General features: G+C 28.3%; 1 protein-coding gene across 1 annotated transcript in view; it reads left to right on the top strand.

Moving 5' to 3' along the window:
* Window positions 1-15,346, top strand: part of LOC111632975 (heterogeneous nuclear ribonucleoprotein K-like) — a 190,425-nt gene that overhangs the window by 46,668 nt on the left and 128,411 nt on the right. The window contains exon 5 of the mRNA XM_023377493.1: window positions 9,052-9,095. Within this exon, the coding sequence (XP_023233261.1) occupies window positions 9,052-9,095 (44 nt within the window). The remainder of the gene's footprint in view (window positions 1-9,051; window positions 9,096-15,346) is intronic.

The following is a 15,346-nucleotide window of genomic DNA, read 5'->3' as shown; positions in this document are numbered from 1 at the left end:
GTATTTAGCCTGAATGAATCTCACTGTACATTGTTTTGCTTAACATTGCAGTTTCCAAGAACATTATTATTGCAAATTTGTAACACTTGCTGTATTACAAATTTTCAATAATAATGGAAATAAATTAATTTTATTTTACAGAATTTCTATAAAACTATGTTTTTAGTAAATTAATTTTGTTATCCAAATTGTACTTTTATTTAAGAAAACCAATTCTACTTATACGGGATGGCTCAAATGCCAGTTAGCTGGCATTTGAGCCATCCAGATTTTATGATGAATATTAAGCTGCTCCAAATCAGTTTTAATCAATGCTAAAATATATATTTTTTTGGCCATCCTGTTTTATAAAAAAATATTCATTTTGCAGAATGCATTTTTTTAATAGAAAAAAATTCTATGGAATAAATATGTAAAGAAAGTTACAATGAACTAAATAAATTATTGAATACTTACCTCAAACATTAAAATATTAATATATGCAATTTGTAAAATTATATAGTTATATTGCATTATTTCCCAAATTGCATTTTTAATAGTTTGAAGTTTATTAATTTAGTAGTTGAAGAGCTATTTTGTATCAGCAAAATAAAAAGAAAGAAAAATATTTAATCTAGTATGTGTGACACATGGACTAAATTTGTAATCAACCTATGCCAAACTTGCTTTAAAATTTGATGATACAGTAGAGCGTCGATTATCCGAATCAATTGGGGACTGGGGTTGTTTGGAAGATCGATGTTTCGGATAACCGATTATGTACGGAAAAATATATTAATTTATCCCATCTTGACATTTTTCTCCGTTGCGTGTCGCTTCGAGTTGAATTTTTGTCGATGTTAAGCCTAACGAAGACTATTGTATCGTTAAAAATTATTTTTTTATTTTGTATGAACAAAATAAATATATTGAAAAATATAAAAAAAATAAAAGATTATGCTTCAGAAGTTAATTTAGTATTAAAAACGTAAAATATTTGTTTTGAGTAGCCCAAGACATAGCCAAAGATTGCAGCGCCACAGCACTGTGAAAATTTAAATTTGCGGACTGGAATTCTTTCGGATGATTGACTTTCGGATAATCGACGCTCTACTGTATCTATAAAACTTTTTATTCAAATAAAATTAAGTGAATCTTATTGGATATTAATAATTGTAAGTCATTCACTAAAAGAATGTTTTTTGATCAGATTGATCGCTGTAGATAAAAATGTATGACCAAGTAAAAAGAGATATTGTCAATAGACAAAAAAACAGACAAATTGATCAAATCTCTTTTCTTCAGATGTTACAGACCTGACATCTAGGAAAGATGGAAGGATCAACTATAATGGATTGAGTGGTAGTGTAAGAATTTTTCAAAGATGGTGGATTTTGTTATGATGTATTCAAATTCAGTATATGTATGTGAAAGAATGGTTGTTGTTTGTATATTCAGTTTTATGTAGCAAATTTAAAAAACCTACTTTGTTTTATATACAGGAAATCCTCATTAATTTGAACTTGGATAGTTTGAAATTTCATTAGTTTGTAACTGTACTTTTGTCCTAGCCAGGGATATAGACTTGCATGTTCAGGAGTTCGGTTAGTTCGAAATATGACTAATTCGTAATTTGAAGTGAAAATTCTGTGCAAACTGTGATATGCATATATTAATTTGTTCATTTAGATTGAAGTCCCTTCATGCTATAAGACAGTGTTTCTCAACGGGGGTGATATCGCCCCATGTGGGTTTTTTTCCATGTTGAGGGGGCAATTAGTAACAATTTATATTTTGGGGGGTGAAAAACAATTTTCTGGGCGATATAGTAAAACATTATATTAAGAATAATTAGCTATTTTATTTGTTATATTGTACAATAATTAAACAAATAACATTATACTAGTCACTAGTCTATTCAATGCAATAAAAATTTGGCGTTAGCCTTGGCCCTCGGCATCGGAATTTTGTAGTGAAGGGGGCGACGATTCGTTAGAGGTTGAGAAACACTGCTATAAGAGAACAATAGATCAAGAACAACTCTTAACTGGTCAATCCAACTTTGCATTAACAGTAACATATTTTCAGATGTCACCTTACATATGAATTACTTCTTTTTTTTTCTCTTATTTCATAAAATACAGCTGAGTTTTGGGATTGGAAGATTGGGCTACAAGTAGCAAATATGTGCTAGTTGTAGCCCAAAATATTTGTAGTATTCTAGGCTACTACTTTTTGGGTCACTTTAAAAATAATTTGGGATACATTTTGAGGAATTCTGCTTTACTTTTTATGAAACCTATCTGGGTTTATAAAATGGTTAAGTATAAGTAGCTATATACTTTACTTTTTTACTTTACTGTACATAGTAGATTTTAATATGTTGTTTATTCATTACTAGCAGACCCCGCAACGCGTTGTTGTGGCTGAAAATGTATCTATTATAAATGTATAACACTTCCCCTGTGGGGGGGGAAATTTTACGAAAAATTTCTTCTTAGTGTACATTCTCTTGACGTACCCTATTAAAACGCAATCAAAAACGCAAAAACCCGCATCTAAAATAATATAATAGAAGCCAAGTTCTTCACGGTAAGCCTTAATTCTGTCCCTCTCCCCCGCGGGGGAATATCGAAAAATTCCTTCTTAGTGTACATTCTGTTGACGTACCCTATTAAAACGCAATCAAAAACGCAAAAAACCGCATCTAAAATAGTATAAATAGAAGCAGAGTTCTTTACGGTAAGCCTTAATCCTAACCATCTCCCTTCAGTGGGGGGAATTTCGACACGTATATTATATAAAAACACGTGCGTATTCGAATGCAGCGTTGTGTCAAAATTTCAAAGGAATCGGTAGGAACAAACGAACATTACATTTTTATTTATATAGATAGATAGAAGATGATCTGCTTTAGTTCATTTTCACAGAAAAGCGTAATGCCTCACAGAAAAGCAAACTTAGGGCGTCGTACTCGTAGCGCCATCTGTTGGACATAAAAGACTTAACCTAGATTATATATTTTAATTTATACGAATGTTTAACGGAATAATATACAGCCTATGTCCACCCTGAGGTTCCATTCTAAATATTGGTGAAAGAATTTTTGAAATCGGATGAGTAGTTTCGGAGATTACCTGCTGCAACGAAACTTACATACAAACATTACCTCTTTATATATTAGTATAGATATAGATTAAAACACTTGTTATTAAACAGCATTATAATAATAAAATTACAAATTGTAACAATTTTTATTGATTAAAAAAATCATTAAATATATGTAAGCATAAGATTTATATGAATGTATTAACTTTTTTCACAACATAAAAATCTACTGTAATAATAATATGAATGTAAAAGAATTAATAACTAATAAATTAAAAATGGGTAAAGGGAAGTTTGTGCCTGAATTTGTTGAACCACAAGTTCTGTGTTCACTAATAAATATGAAATATTTTGAATAATTTTTTAAAGTTGTTCATGGGCCATAAAAATTCTTTTGTGGGTAGCCAGTTGGATGGCCTTCTACTAGTACACAACAGTGTAAAAATGGTTCAAGAGCACTGTACATTCCTACTCCGTCACTCAATCCACTACAGCTAATCCCTCTATCTTGGCTGTCATTCTGTAACTGTTGAAGAAAAGAGAGATTTGATTGATTTATTTATTATTTTCTGTGTGCATGGTTCTGGATTATAAGTGAATCTTTGCGATATTATTATTATCTATAAAATTAAGTTTTTTATGACATCATAGTAATAATGTGAAGAAATGATATCTGACAGTAGAAAATGAAATGAGTGTTTTTTACTTTCCCAGCTGTTATATATAATAGAGGGAAGATATGACAATTGGTCAAAAAATAATCCCTTCCAAGATTTTTTATATTTTTGGACTCAGGACACTTAGTCCAAAAATGATGAGAAGTGTAAAAAAAATTGGGGGTCATTTCTGTATGTATGGATATTAGTGTGGGGAGCACAATTTTGTTTGCTTTCTTTGAAGCTTAATAACTCCTATGCTTTTTGTTTAACGTTTCTGAAATTTTGCAGGGAGGTTTGTTTATTAGAGGGATTAATGTTATTACATTTTGGTGATTAAAGGTAGAGGGAATCTTGTGTATCTCCAGTCGGGTCAAACTTAATGACAATTTCACTTGTTAGCATTTATAATTTTTTTTATAAAACCCATCCCTACCCTCAAAATTAAACTTTTTGCCATTTTTAATAATTAAAAATATAAAATGTGATAACAGATGGCACCACTAAAATTTTAAATGTTTCCGGGAAAGTTGAGCAAATTGTTGGTACTTTATTTTATTTATGATGATTATTAGATTTTATGGGAAAGATATATGCTGCTTTTCATTAACTGTATGTAAAGTTGATTTATTGAATGAAAATGATTTGCCATGCAAATGACACAAAAAATAGCTTGGAAAGTGTTAACATGTCTAACCATTCAAAATAATTTTTTTATTCAGCACTTTAATGACAAAGTTACATCCTGGATCTTATTTTTTTAATTGCACTTTATATAAAATGCTCTAACTTTTTTGTAAATGATAATTTGGCTTGTATATTTAATCAGACTAAAATAAATTATTTTATATTATCTTTTATAAAAAAAATATTGTTTTGAAGACATCCCAATATAGTTTAGATACTAACGAATTAAAACACTCACAAGACCTTACAGATCTGATGTCATGTATCTTGATGAAACTTTTTGGGTGGTTATGAAATACTAATATACACATCAAGTAAAATGATTTTTCACCTGGTGTGTATGTTTGAAAGATAGAAGGTTATAATAATTGATCTGTGGCATATAGTCAAGCATGACAGTTCAACAAGTTCTTTGGTAGTGCTGTGGCAAAGTTGTGGTACTGTCATTCGATGCTATATTTTTGTCCTGGATTGTTCCTAAGGCATACAATTTTTTTCTTGTTTTATTTGTTAATTTTTCATTACACTTCATTTTAATGTAATCAAGTAAAATTAAGTAATTAAAATAAATTCAATTATTTTTATATTTCATTATTGCCAAGTATGACAATCATTTTAATATCCTGTTAGATTTTCTGAAAGTTACATTTTCTAGATACCCAGAAACCATTCTACAAAAAACACTCTTAGATGATCATTGAAGACAACATGTGCAAAACATACTATGACTGAGCAGTAATCACAAACACAACAAATTCATCACATTCATTGACAAATGAAACAAAATTACAAACTGTACATAATGAAATATTCCTTTACTTACATGAAAGAGAGAAGCAGCATTTAGCTAATGAAAATAATGATCCTTGGATTTTTTTCTATGTAAATTTCTGGAATAGGAAAATACTTAGTATTTCTACAAAATTTGACAGGATTATAGAATGATTGTCACAGTTGAGTTAATTATCTTTATATTTTATCATCATGGTTTTAGTGAAATGTAAAATTATTTTAATTTAATATAATGAGATTAAATATTTTATACTTTTTAAATTTTAATAGGAATAAAATTACTTTCTTCTCAGTACTGGAAAGAATCAAAAATCCATTTTAAAAACCTTTAAAGTCCAGTAACAAAATTTCTTAATGTAAAAAATTTTTGAAAAACATTTTTGACCTTACTCAAGGTCAGTCTTAGGTTTTTAAATTAACAATATTCCAAATTGGAATACACAGAATAACTTTCCAAAATATTATTTTTTAAACAGTAATAAATATAAATTTAATATACTAATAAAAATTAAATTATGTCGGCACTTCCTGGTTTATCGTAAAAGCATTGCCATGCATACAAGACTGTTCTTTCATCCTTAAAGTTTATACATTTGCCAGTCAGGTCAGCCTTGTATTATTTCCAATGCTTTTATGGTTCCAATGTGATTGGTTTGAAATGATTGCCTTATTAATGTGGCATTTTGGAGATTGGCTTGCATGTTATGCTCAGTGGTGTAAAAAGTTAAGACTGAGGCAGACCTTGAGTAAGATCAAAAATGTTTGTGAAAAATTTTTTACACTAAAAAATTTTATTACTGGACTTTAAAGATTTTTAAAGTGTATTTTAATAGGAATTTGTTAGATTTATAGTAGTAGTATTTATTATTTACAGTAGAAATAATAATAAATTCAAATAATAAATTACAGTGCTAATATTATTTTCAAATAAATAAAAATGATTAACCTACTGGTCTTATTGTTATGATTACAGATTCATCATACACCTTTTCATTTTTATACATTAACAGATGATGTCCTAAAATGGGTTTCAGCTTATTTAATAGCCCTCTTCAGTCACGTTACATATAAACATTTCAACATCATGATATTATAATTAAAAACATATAAAAGAATCTAATAATGAAAATAGAATTTTATAATATATTCAAGCTGAGTTGATGATGATGATAATCGCTGAGCCCAAATGGTTAGGCATCGAAGTTTGGTACATAGTTAGGGTACACCTGAGAATGCACACTAAAAAGAGATTTTTGGAAATTCCCTCCCGAGAGGGAGAAGGTTAAGGATTACCCTGAAGAACTCTGCTTCTACTTTAGATCTGATTTCATTCGTTTTGCAAGAAATTGAATATATTTTTAGACCCATCTAAAAATTCTCTAATTATCCTCAGAAGTGGGGAGACCTAATTATTGCACCTGGTGAAAACGGGTAAGATCAGCTATATAACTAAAAAGGTTATCTTACATTAGGGTTTTTCACACTGAATGACCAATCTAACACATTTTAAAATTCTTTATTCCTCCACTGTACACAATTTAAAGAATTTTTAAAATGTGTTAGATTGGGCACTCAGTATGATAAACTCTTACATAAGATAACCTTTGTAAATATAAATCAGATAAATATAATATAGTAGAAGGGTTAGAAGTATGAAATAATCTAATATTTCTTAATCTTTGCTGCTGTTATTTTTTGCCCAAGCAATGCCAGGCTCATCTGCTAGTGTACATAAAAACTGATATTTATATTACTATATAACTAACCATGTGCAATATTATAACAACAATCTTAAGAGAAACATTTGTAAAAATTGATGCTAAATTACCAAACACTGTAACACTTAAAGTTAATTCTATACTTCACAGACTCTGTTTTGTGATATTCAGTTCTTGATGGTGCTTTCATTTTGGTATATTCTTTATCTTTGTTCAACCATGAAATTGAAACCAGCATATTTTATGTCAAACTGCATTCTGGGACATCATGCATTAATGCAGCGATTCCCAACCTGTGGTACGCGTACCCCTAGGGGTACGCGATAGGTTGTTTAGGGGTACAGAAAAAAGTTAGTTATTATGGCAGAAAAAATAATATATTATGTATCACAAACTAATAGTATTAAAAAATTATTAGATAAAAAATGTTCCTTGCAACAATCACAACTTTATTATACATTTTTTCTTTTAGGTTTTTTTTATTTAATTTAAAGTTACAATATGTAAAATTAACAATACGGTTACTCACTAAATTTCTTAAATGAGGGGTACAATCTAGAGATATGACATGTCGAGGGGTACAATCTAGAGATATGACATGTCACGGGGTACGCTAATGAAAAAAGGTTGGGAACCACTGCATTAATGAATATAAATTGGAAAAGTGTGTGATGAATCTGTAATCATGACAATAAGGCCAGCAGGCTCATAGTTATTTATTACTAATTAACAGACAATAACAGATTATATGCTTATATCAAAGGATAAAAATGATTAGTTGATTTAAAATGAACTGTAGAAAGTTTTTATTATTACGAACTTACAAACTGTTTGTATAGAAACATTTAAGAATATTTTTTAGGTTGTTTGTTTTATATATTATATTTAAGAGAAAAGTTTAAAAATTGTTATAGTTTATTGGTAAATTGATAGAAATTTTAATTATAAGTTATAAGCTTTTTAAAATTTATGATTGATTAGTAAAGCATAATTTATATATTCTGTTTAGAAAGACTTTATATCATCAACAATCATTGCATGTGAATATATGTATGAATATATGGATATACATAAACATCTGTTCAAAAACTTTTATAAAAAATTTATTATTTTAATACATAGAATATTTAATGTTCTTTAGTACTATATTTTTATAATTTAATTTCTATTTATATAATTATGTAAATAGTGTAATAATTGTATTGAGTTTTATGTAAGAAGAATTCATTTCTTTTGAAACAATAAAATCACTTCAATTAAATTTATTGAGAATATTAACTTTAAAAATGAGGAAAAGAAATATCAAAATTAATAATTTTTAAACTAATTTAACAAAATTACATAAACCTTAAAAATGTATTAACGTCCATTTGAAAATGCTAATTTTTGTTATTTTTTTGTAATTTTAATATAAATATGATTTTGTTTTTAATGTCATTAATAACCAAAAATATTTATTTCTTTTAAAGTTTTATTTATTTTAACAACATTTTTTATTTTATTTTAAAATTAATTTAATAATTATGTTTAACTATCTTATATATTTGTTATTATTATTATTATTATGATTATTATTATTATTATAAAAATACTGAAAGTTAAATTCATAAATTGTATATTTTAAATTACATCACTAAATTAAGAATAATTTGCACAGATTAAATGCACAGATTTTTTTTACACTTTATTTAATCATTACCTCCTTTTTTAAACAAACTATGTTATTAATAACATCTACTTATTATAAATACCATTATTTACATAGAAGTAAAAGTAATTTATTTCGTTACCCTTTCTCCCCTTTTCATGCCCTGTCCATCATTGCCTGGTCCCGGCCCTGGCCCTGCTACCTGTGATGTACTTCATACCTCTGCAATTGAATGGCCTGATCCAAATGAAACAATTTTCCTGCTTTACTTATGGTATCTTCTGGATAAACAAACCATGGGGTGTTATGTTTGTGAATTCTTCTGTATGATAATCTACATGGAAAATCAAATATGATCATCTGTCAACATTGATATTGTTTCTGTTTATATGACATCATTTGTGCCCACGCCCATGCCCCCTTTTCTCTTGAACTTTAACCCTGCGGAATGTGAACCCTCCAGTACAAAGCAAGTGTTACAGTGCCCGACTGCCCTGGCCCTGAACGGTATGAATCAGACGCCAATCCTATTCAATGTTATAGAATATTTTTTTCTTTTCTTTTTTTTTTTAACCATTTAAGTGGTCATTAGTAGAGAATTTCACATTTATGATAGCTTTTAATTTTAATTTAACATTTTGACATTTCTTATCAGGTGATTTATTATTATTTTTAACTTCTGTTTTGTTCATGTGATAAATAAATTCTTCTAATACAGGTAAAATTAATTTAAATTTTTTGTTCTACTTAAAGACTATAATCATTTAATATGCAAATATTAATGTAATATTTGCAATTAAATTGGGATGATGATAAATTCAGATTAGTTTAAGAAATAAAGTTAATTTAAATCAGTATTAATGATATAAATGTTTATAATATCAAAATTACAACAAAAATTTGGGTGTAAATTTTAATAGTTTTAATTATAACCTAAACTAATTCAATTTCATATTTAATCTTATCATATTCATATAGGTTTATTAAAATATTGTAAAATTATAATATCTGTAAAGTATGGTAATTAAATTTGTTGTCATAAAAATTGTAATAAGTTATTCCTCTTGGAATCTCTTTAATAAATTTTGATTTGTATGATATTGATATTGTTGATATTAAATTATAATAATAGGATATATGTTTTTCATATAGAATAATTATTTTGCTGATTTTACAGATATTATTACTATATTTAAACTCCATAAATCCTCAAATTTAATTTTAATATTTTGTTTTATTTCATGAATTTTGTGAACAATAACTTTTATTTTCAGAGTAAAGAATATATATAAAAAAATTATATAAATATATATATATGTATAAAAAAGTATGTTGAGACATTTGTTATTATAAACATTGAAATTATAAAAAAATTAAACAAACATACATTACCTTTAAATCACATTATGCCCTTTCTCATACTTTATTACAGTTCTCTTGTATTTTTTGTATTATACATTTAACTTGCTTTTATATTTAAGAAGTTAATGTAATTTAATATAAAAATAAAGTTTTTATAAAATTTTATACCAAAAAAATATTGAGATATATCATTAAATATTTAATTAATGAGAGAACTAAAATTTTATTTATTGATTATTTTGAAATGTTACAAAAAGTATTCTTATATACATATATTATATATATGTATGATTAAAGCATTAAATTCACTATTTTATTTCTTATATTAAAAGAAATTTTTTTTCAAAGAAAAAAACCTCAAAAACACATTAGACATTAATCTTTGGATCATTTGATTTCTCAAATGGCATAAAGGTTTTGTGATTCCCATTTCTTATACTTATGATGATTTCCTCCCCTGATACATAAAAAATTGCATTATCCCTAAATCTCTATTTCTATTGGTAATTGTTATCTGCTTTGACTTTTGACAAAATGTCTTGGGCAAATAGTGACATTTATCATCCAGCTGTAAAGCCTACACAAACTGCAGTTTGTGGGTGTGGAGGCAAAGGCAGTTACGAACAACCGTCTAAGCAGTCATTTATTGGCATACCTATCTGCACAGAAACTTATCTACCTGATTTTTGTGGGTTTTGAGAAAAGACTTTCTGGATTTAATTAACATTTTTCTGCAAAGTCGTCAGTCTTCCTTTTTCTTTTTTTTGTTGCTGAATACTACCAGTCTCTTGAAATTGATTTAACAAATGTACGATAGTATTATCTGTAGATTGCATTGTGATTTTGGTTTCATTTTAAAAAATTAAAGTGCATGCATGCATGCATGCATGCATGCATACATACCTACATACATTGCTTTCTCTTAAATAGTTGTCATTTTGAAGTATGACATCACATTGTCTTCCAGACATCAAATGTGGTAAGTACAGCATTGTTAAAGGAAACTTTGAGTTTTACTTTTATATTGTTTAAGCAGTTTATTTTGTTGTTTCTGATTGGAAAATTATTGAACACACAAACCCTGACAAGTTTAGTATCTCACTATGTTTGGCCAGTTTGTTTTCAGTTGCTGTGTGCAACATACTAGGATATCTCATGATAAATTTTAAAAATTAAACAGTAAATTTTAAATTTTGCAAAAAAATAAAAAAAATGTAGTTTTATATATTGTCAGTTGTATTTCAAAAGTTTGTATAGTATCTAAAAGTATCAATGGACAATCATAACATAAGTCTGGAGAATTGCCTACTGGCATGTCTACTTGTGAATACTCTTGGTTACATTGATAAGATTTGAATATTTTTACTTTGACTGAAGGTAACACTTTAATGGACTGGTTGATTATAACTAACCTGTTGAATGGTACAGCGTAGTAAAAATAAAGTGTGCTGCAATATTCATATTATTATTATTATTATTAAAATGTTCCATAAATTCAAAAAAACAGATTGAGAACCATTGTATTCGGCAATAATATAGTTTTAAAAAAGTTGGATTATAAGATCATCACCGCACCTCATAAGATTAAATCTACAGTCTTGATAAGAAAATGCAGAAAGAATTCAATGATGAAATTAAGCTGTTGAAAAGCTAAGTTGTTTATATTATCAAAATTTTGATATAATATATTTGATTTAATAAATGACATTAAATCATTTTCCAGATTGAGAGTTTATTAATTTTATTCATATGTAAAAAATGCAGTTTGGATCTTGCATTATTTTGTTTTCTGAATTATAATAATGTCTAATAGGAACCTTTATTCCAAAAAATACACTGGAATCAGAAAACACATGACGTTACTGGTAGATGTTCTTTTTCAAGAAGTGTTGAATTACATTTTTGTGTCACTGAGCATGTAGAGGACATTGTTTTAAGAAAGGATTAAAACATTTGAAAATTATAACTATAAAGGAGAAGACAAAATGTCTCTTGTGATTTAGAAAGAGAATTTCCTATTTGGGTGCACAGAGCAACTTAAGTGGATTCACATTAGGACCATAGTCTGGTTTGTATGTCTTCACCAGCAGTTACCATAGAAACAAAATGTTGACAACAGATGAGGCATGATATAGTATGATGTTTAGCTAATCAGTTTTCAACAGAGCAATAACCATCTTAAAGAAATGAGTCAACCAATGAAGATGTATGCAAATGTCACAACCAATACAAGACATTCTTTTATGTTTACTTAGTTTGGAATGTGGTGTCACCTAGTAACTATATAACATTTTGCATGGAACAAAAGAAAAAGTAGAGAATTTTAACAAAATGAAAAGGAAAGATTTTAATGAAATGTTAGTAGAGGAGTAAGGCATATGTGATAGTATATCTCATTGGTGAAGATTTATGTTATTTGAGAACTGAACTGCCTAGAGTGTATGCACATTCCATTTTAGCACTGTTGGATGATTTTGACTGATGTGGCAGCTATGATAGTTCTAGTGAGACTTTGCCAAAACAGAAAAAATTTACCAAGTATATTTATTCTTCATAATAAGTTAAAGGAGATGCAAAATGTGCTTATAAAGTTGATGTTGTCTATCAGTATTTATCAATACAATTGAAACAGTCAGTGAAGTGTTTGCAAGAAACCCTCATAAAACATCTTGCTTCAAGGGAGGTATAGAAATCAACCATTTGTGATGTCATACATAAACAGCTAATGTTGTGTGATTATAAAATCTAGATGTTACAAATGCTAGTCTAATGATTTTCTATATCACAAGATGTTTGCAGAGGATAGACAACGAATATCTGAATAAAATTTTAGTGATGAGACAATTTTTCATAAACTGTTATAATCTGAAAATACAGGATTCAGATATGTGAATGCATTAATAACTGAAAAGAAAATATGTAATTTGAGTGCTTTGTGTTATCATAATATTGAATTATTTTTTTATGCTTTTAACTCTCAAATGCTACATATTAGAATATGTCAGAAGGTTAATATTGTTCATAGCTACATTCAGCTGATGTTTATTTTCCAAGAAGACTGCATCCTTTCTTTATAATGAAGTTATTTAGTGTAAGATGTTTTGGATATAGTGTTTCTCATTTGCTAGATTGGACATAGCTTTGTTTCTCATTCTTCTTGATTTCTTGACAAAATCCCACTAGATATCTCTAAGAGAACAAATATCAGATGTTCTAGAAGTTTATATTGTTATTGGCTGAGGCTGACATGAAGGTCAAAAACATGTCCAATTAAGAAGATTAATAGGATTTGGCTTCCATAACATGCAGTGACATAAACATCTATTGAAGCTTGCTTTGTCCATCTTTTCATCAAAAAGAATATTTCAAAATCACTTATAATAATTGTAAGAATATGGGTAGAAGGTGTATTCTTCATAACTTCCATGTTTAAATCTCTCTTCTTTTTTTTTGGAAATTTGTCATTTTGATTAGTGACAAATATTTTTCCCTAGCAGATAAGATCAACATGGTAAAATGAGATTGTAATTTACAAAACAGAAAACTTACCATAAAGGTCATTTATTGGCATACCTATCTGTACAGAAACTTATCTACCTGATTTTTGTGGGTTTTGAGAAAAGACTTTCTGGATTTAATTAACATTTTTCTGCAAAGTCGTCAGTCTTCCTTTTTCTTTTTTTTGTTGCTGAATACTACCAGTCTCTTGAAATTGATTTAACAAATGTACGATAGTATTATCTGTAGATTGCATTGTGATTTTGGTTTCATTTTAAAAAATTAAAGTGCATGCATGCATGCATGCATGCATGCATACATACCTACATACATTGCTTTCTCTTAAATAGTTGTCATTTTGAAGTATGACATCACATTGTCTTCCAGACATCAAATGTGGTAAGTACAGCATTGTTAAAGGAAACTTTGAGTTTTACTTTTATATTGTTTAAGCAGTTTATTTTGTTGTTTCTGATTGGAAAATTATTGAACACACANTTCATTCTGCTGTTACCTGCTAACATTGTTGCCAGTTTACAGGACAATTATGCAATGTTTCAAACTTTTAGTGCACTTTTAATGTTTTCACTTGACATTCCCTCATACAGATATAAACATCTACCAAAACCCGATGCTTAGCAAATAGACACTGACAATTGTCGTAAATAATTGGACTATAATTTGGAAATATTAATTATGAATTACAAATAAATTTTGCACTAGAGGGAGGCATTAGGTGCCATTTCATATTAAATTTAATAATTATAATATTTAATTAATTAATTTAGAATAAACTGGAAGAAAAGAATCGGCCCGAAGTAGGACTCAAACCCGCAACTCCTGCTTACTGTGTGGATACGTTGCCAGTTACGCTACCCGGCCCTTCGGTCTGATCTCTTCCAGTATATATAAGCCTAATGTATAACCATCAACAGTTAATATGAGTGCCTTGAGTGGATGTTTCTGGCTGAGGGCACAGGTGTGTCCCCAGTTGGTACTGTATTTTAACTTAATTAACTATCGATGGTTATACATTAGGCTTATATATACTGGAAGAGGAGATCGGATTGAAGGTCCAGGTAGTGTAACTGGCAACGCATCTGCACAGTAAGCAGTAGTTGTGGGTTTGAGTCCTATTTCGGGCCAATTCTTTTCTTCCAGTTTATTCTAAATTAATTAATTAAATATTATAATTATTAAATTTAATATGAGATGGCACCTAATGCCTCCCTCTAGTGCCAAATTTGTAATTCATAATTAATATTTTCAAATTATAGTCCAATTATTTATGGCAATCATGGGTGTCTACATTCCCTTATATTTTACTGTTGTCTTGTACTGTAACTAGGGTTTTTGATCCAGGAATTTGTGGAAAATTTCAAGTTTTCTTGTCTGAAATCTTGGGAAGAGCAGGACTATAAAATTAAAATTTATAAATCTGAGACAGAAAAGTGTTGAATTTATTATAATTTTAAATTTCAGTGTAAAGAGTATTGTATCATAAAGTTGATTTGAAATTTTATTACAAATCACTGGAACTGTTTAATGGTTACAGTTAATGTAACGTGATTTCTTATTTTTCATATTGATTTATGTTTCTTTTAAACATAAAATATAGATATAATCCCCAGAACATCTTCCTGGTTGACATTTTTCTAGTAGCATACAGTTTAGTTTTTAATACTTAAAACTTCATATAATGTATATATTGCTGGCTAGATGGCTGAGATAATTAAGGTCTCAGCTTGCTGTTTTGAGGATTCAGGATTGAATCTTCAAAACAATTCCATAAATTTTTTTCTATGGATGGTATGTCCTAGATATGTAGAGCTCTGTCTTTCATCATTTTGACTGCTGTATTGTGGGCTTTGCCAAACTTATGATTGATCCAGAAAAAG

Source organism: Centruroides sculpturatus, unplaced genomic scaffold, assembly GCF_000671375.1.
Source record: "Centruroides sculpturatus isolate CEXI.00-Female unplaced genomic scaffold, Cexi_2.0 scaffold110, whole genome shotgun sequence".
NCBI classification, from domain to species: Eukaryota; Metazoa; Arthropoda; class Arachnida; order Scorpiones; family Buthidae; genus Centruroides; species Centruroides sculpturatus.
This window is presented reverse-complemented; position numbering and strand designations above follow the sequence as displayed.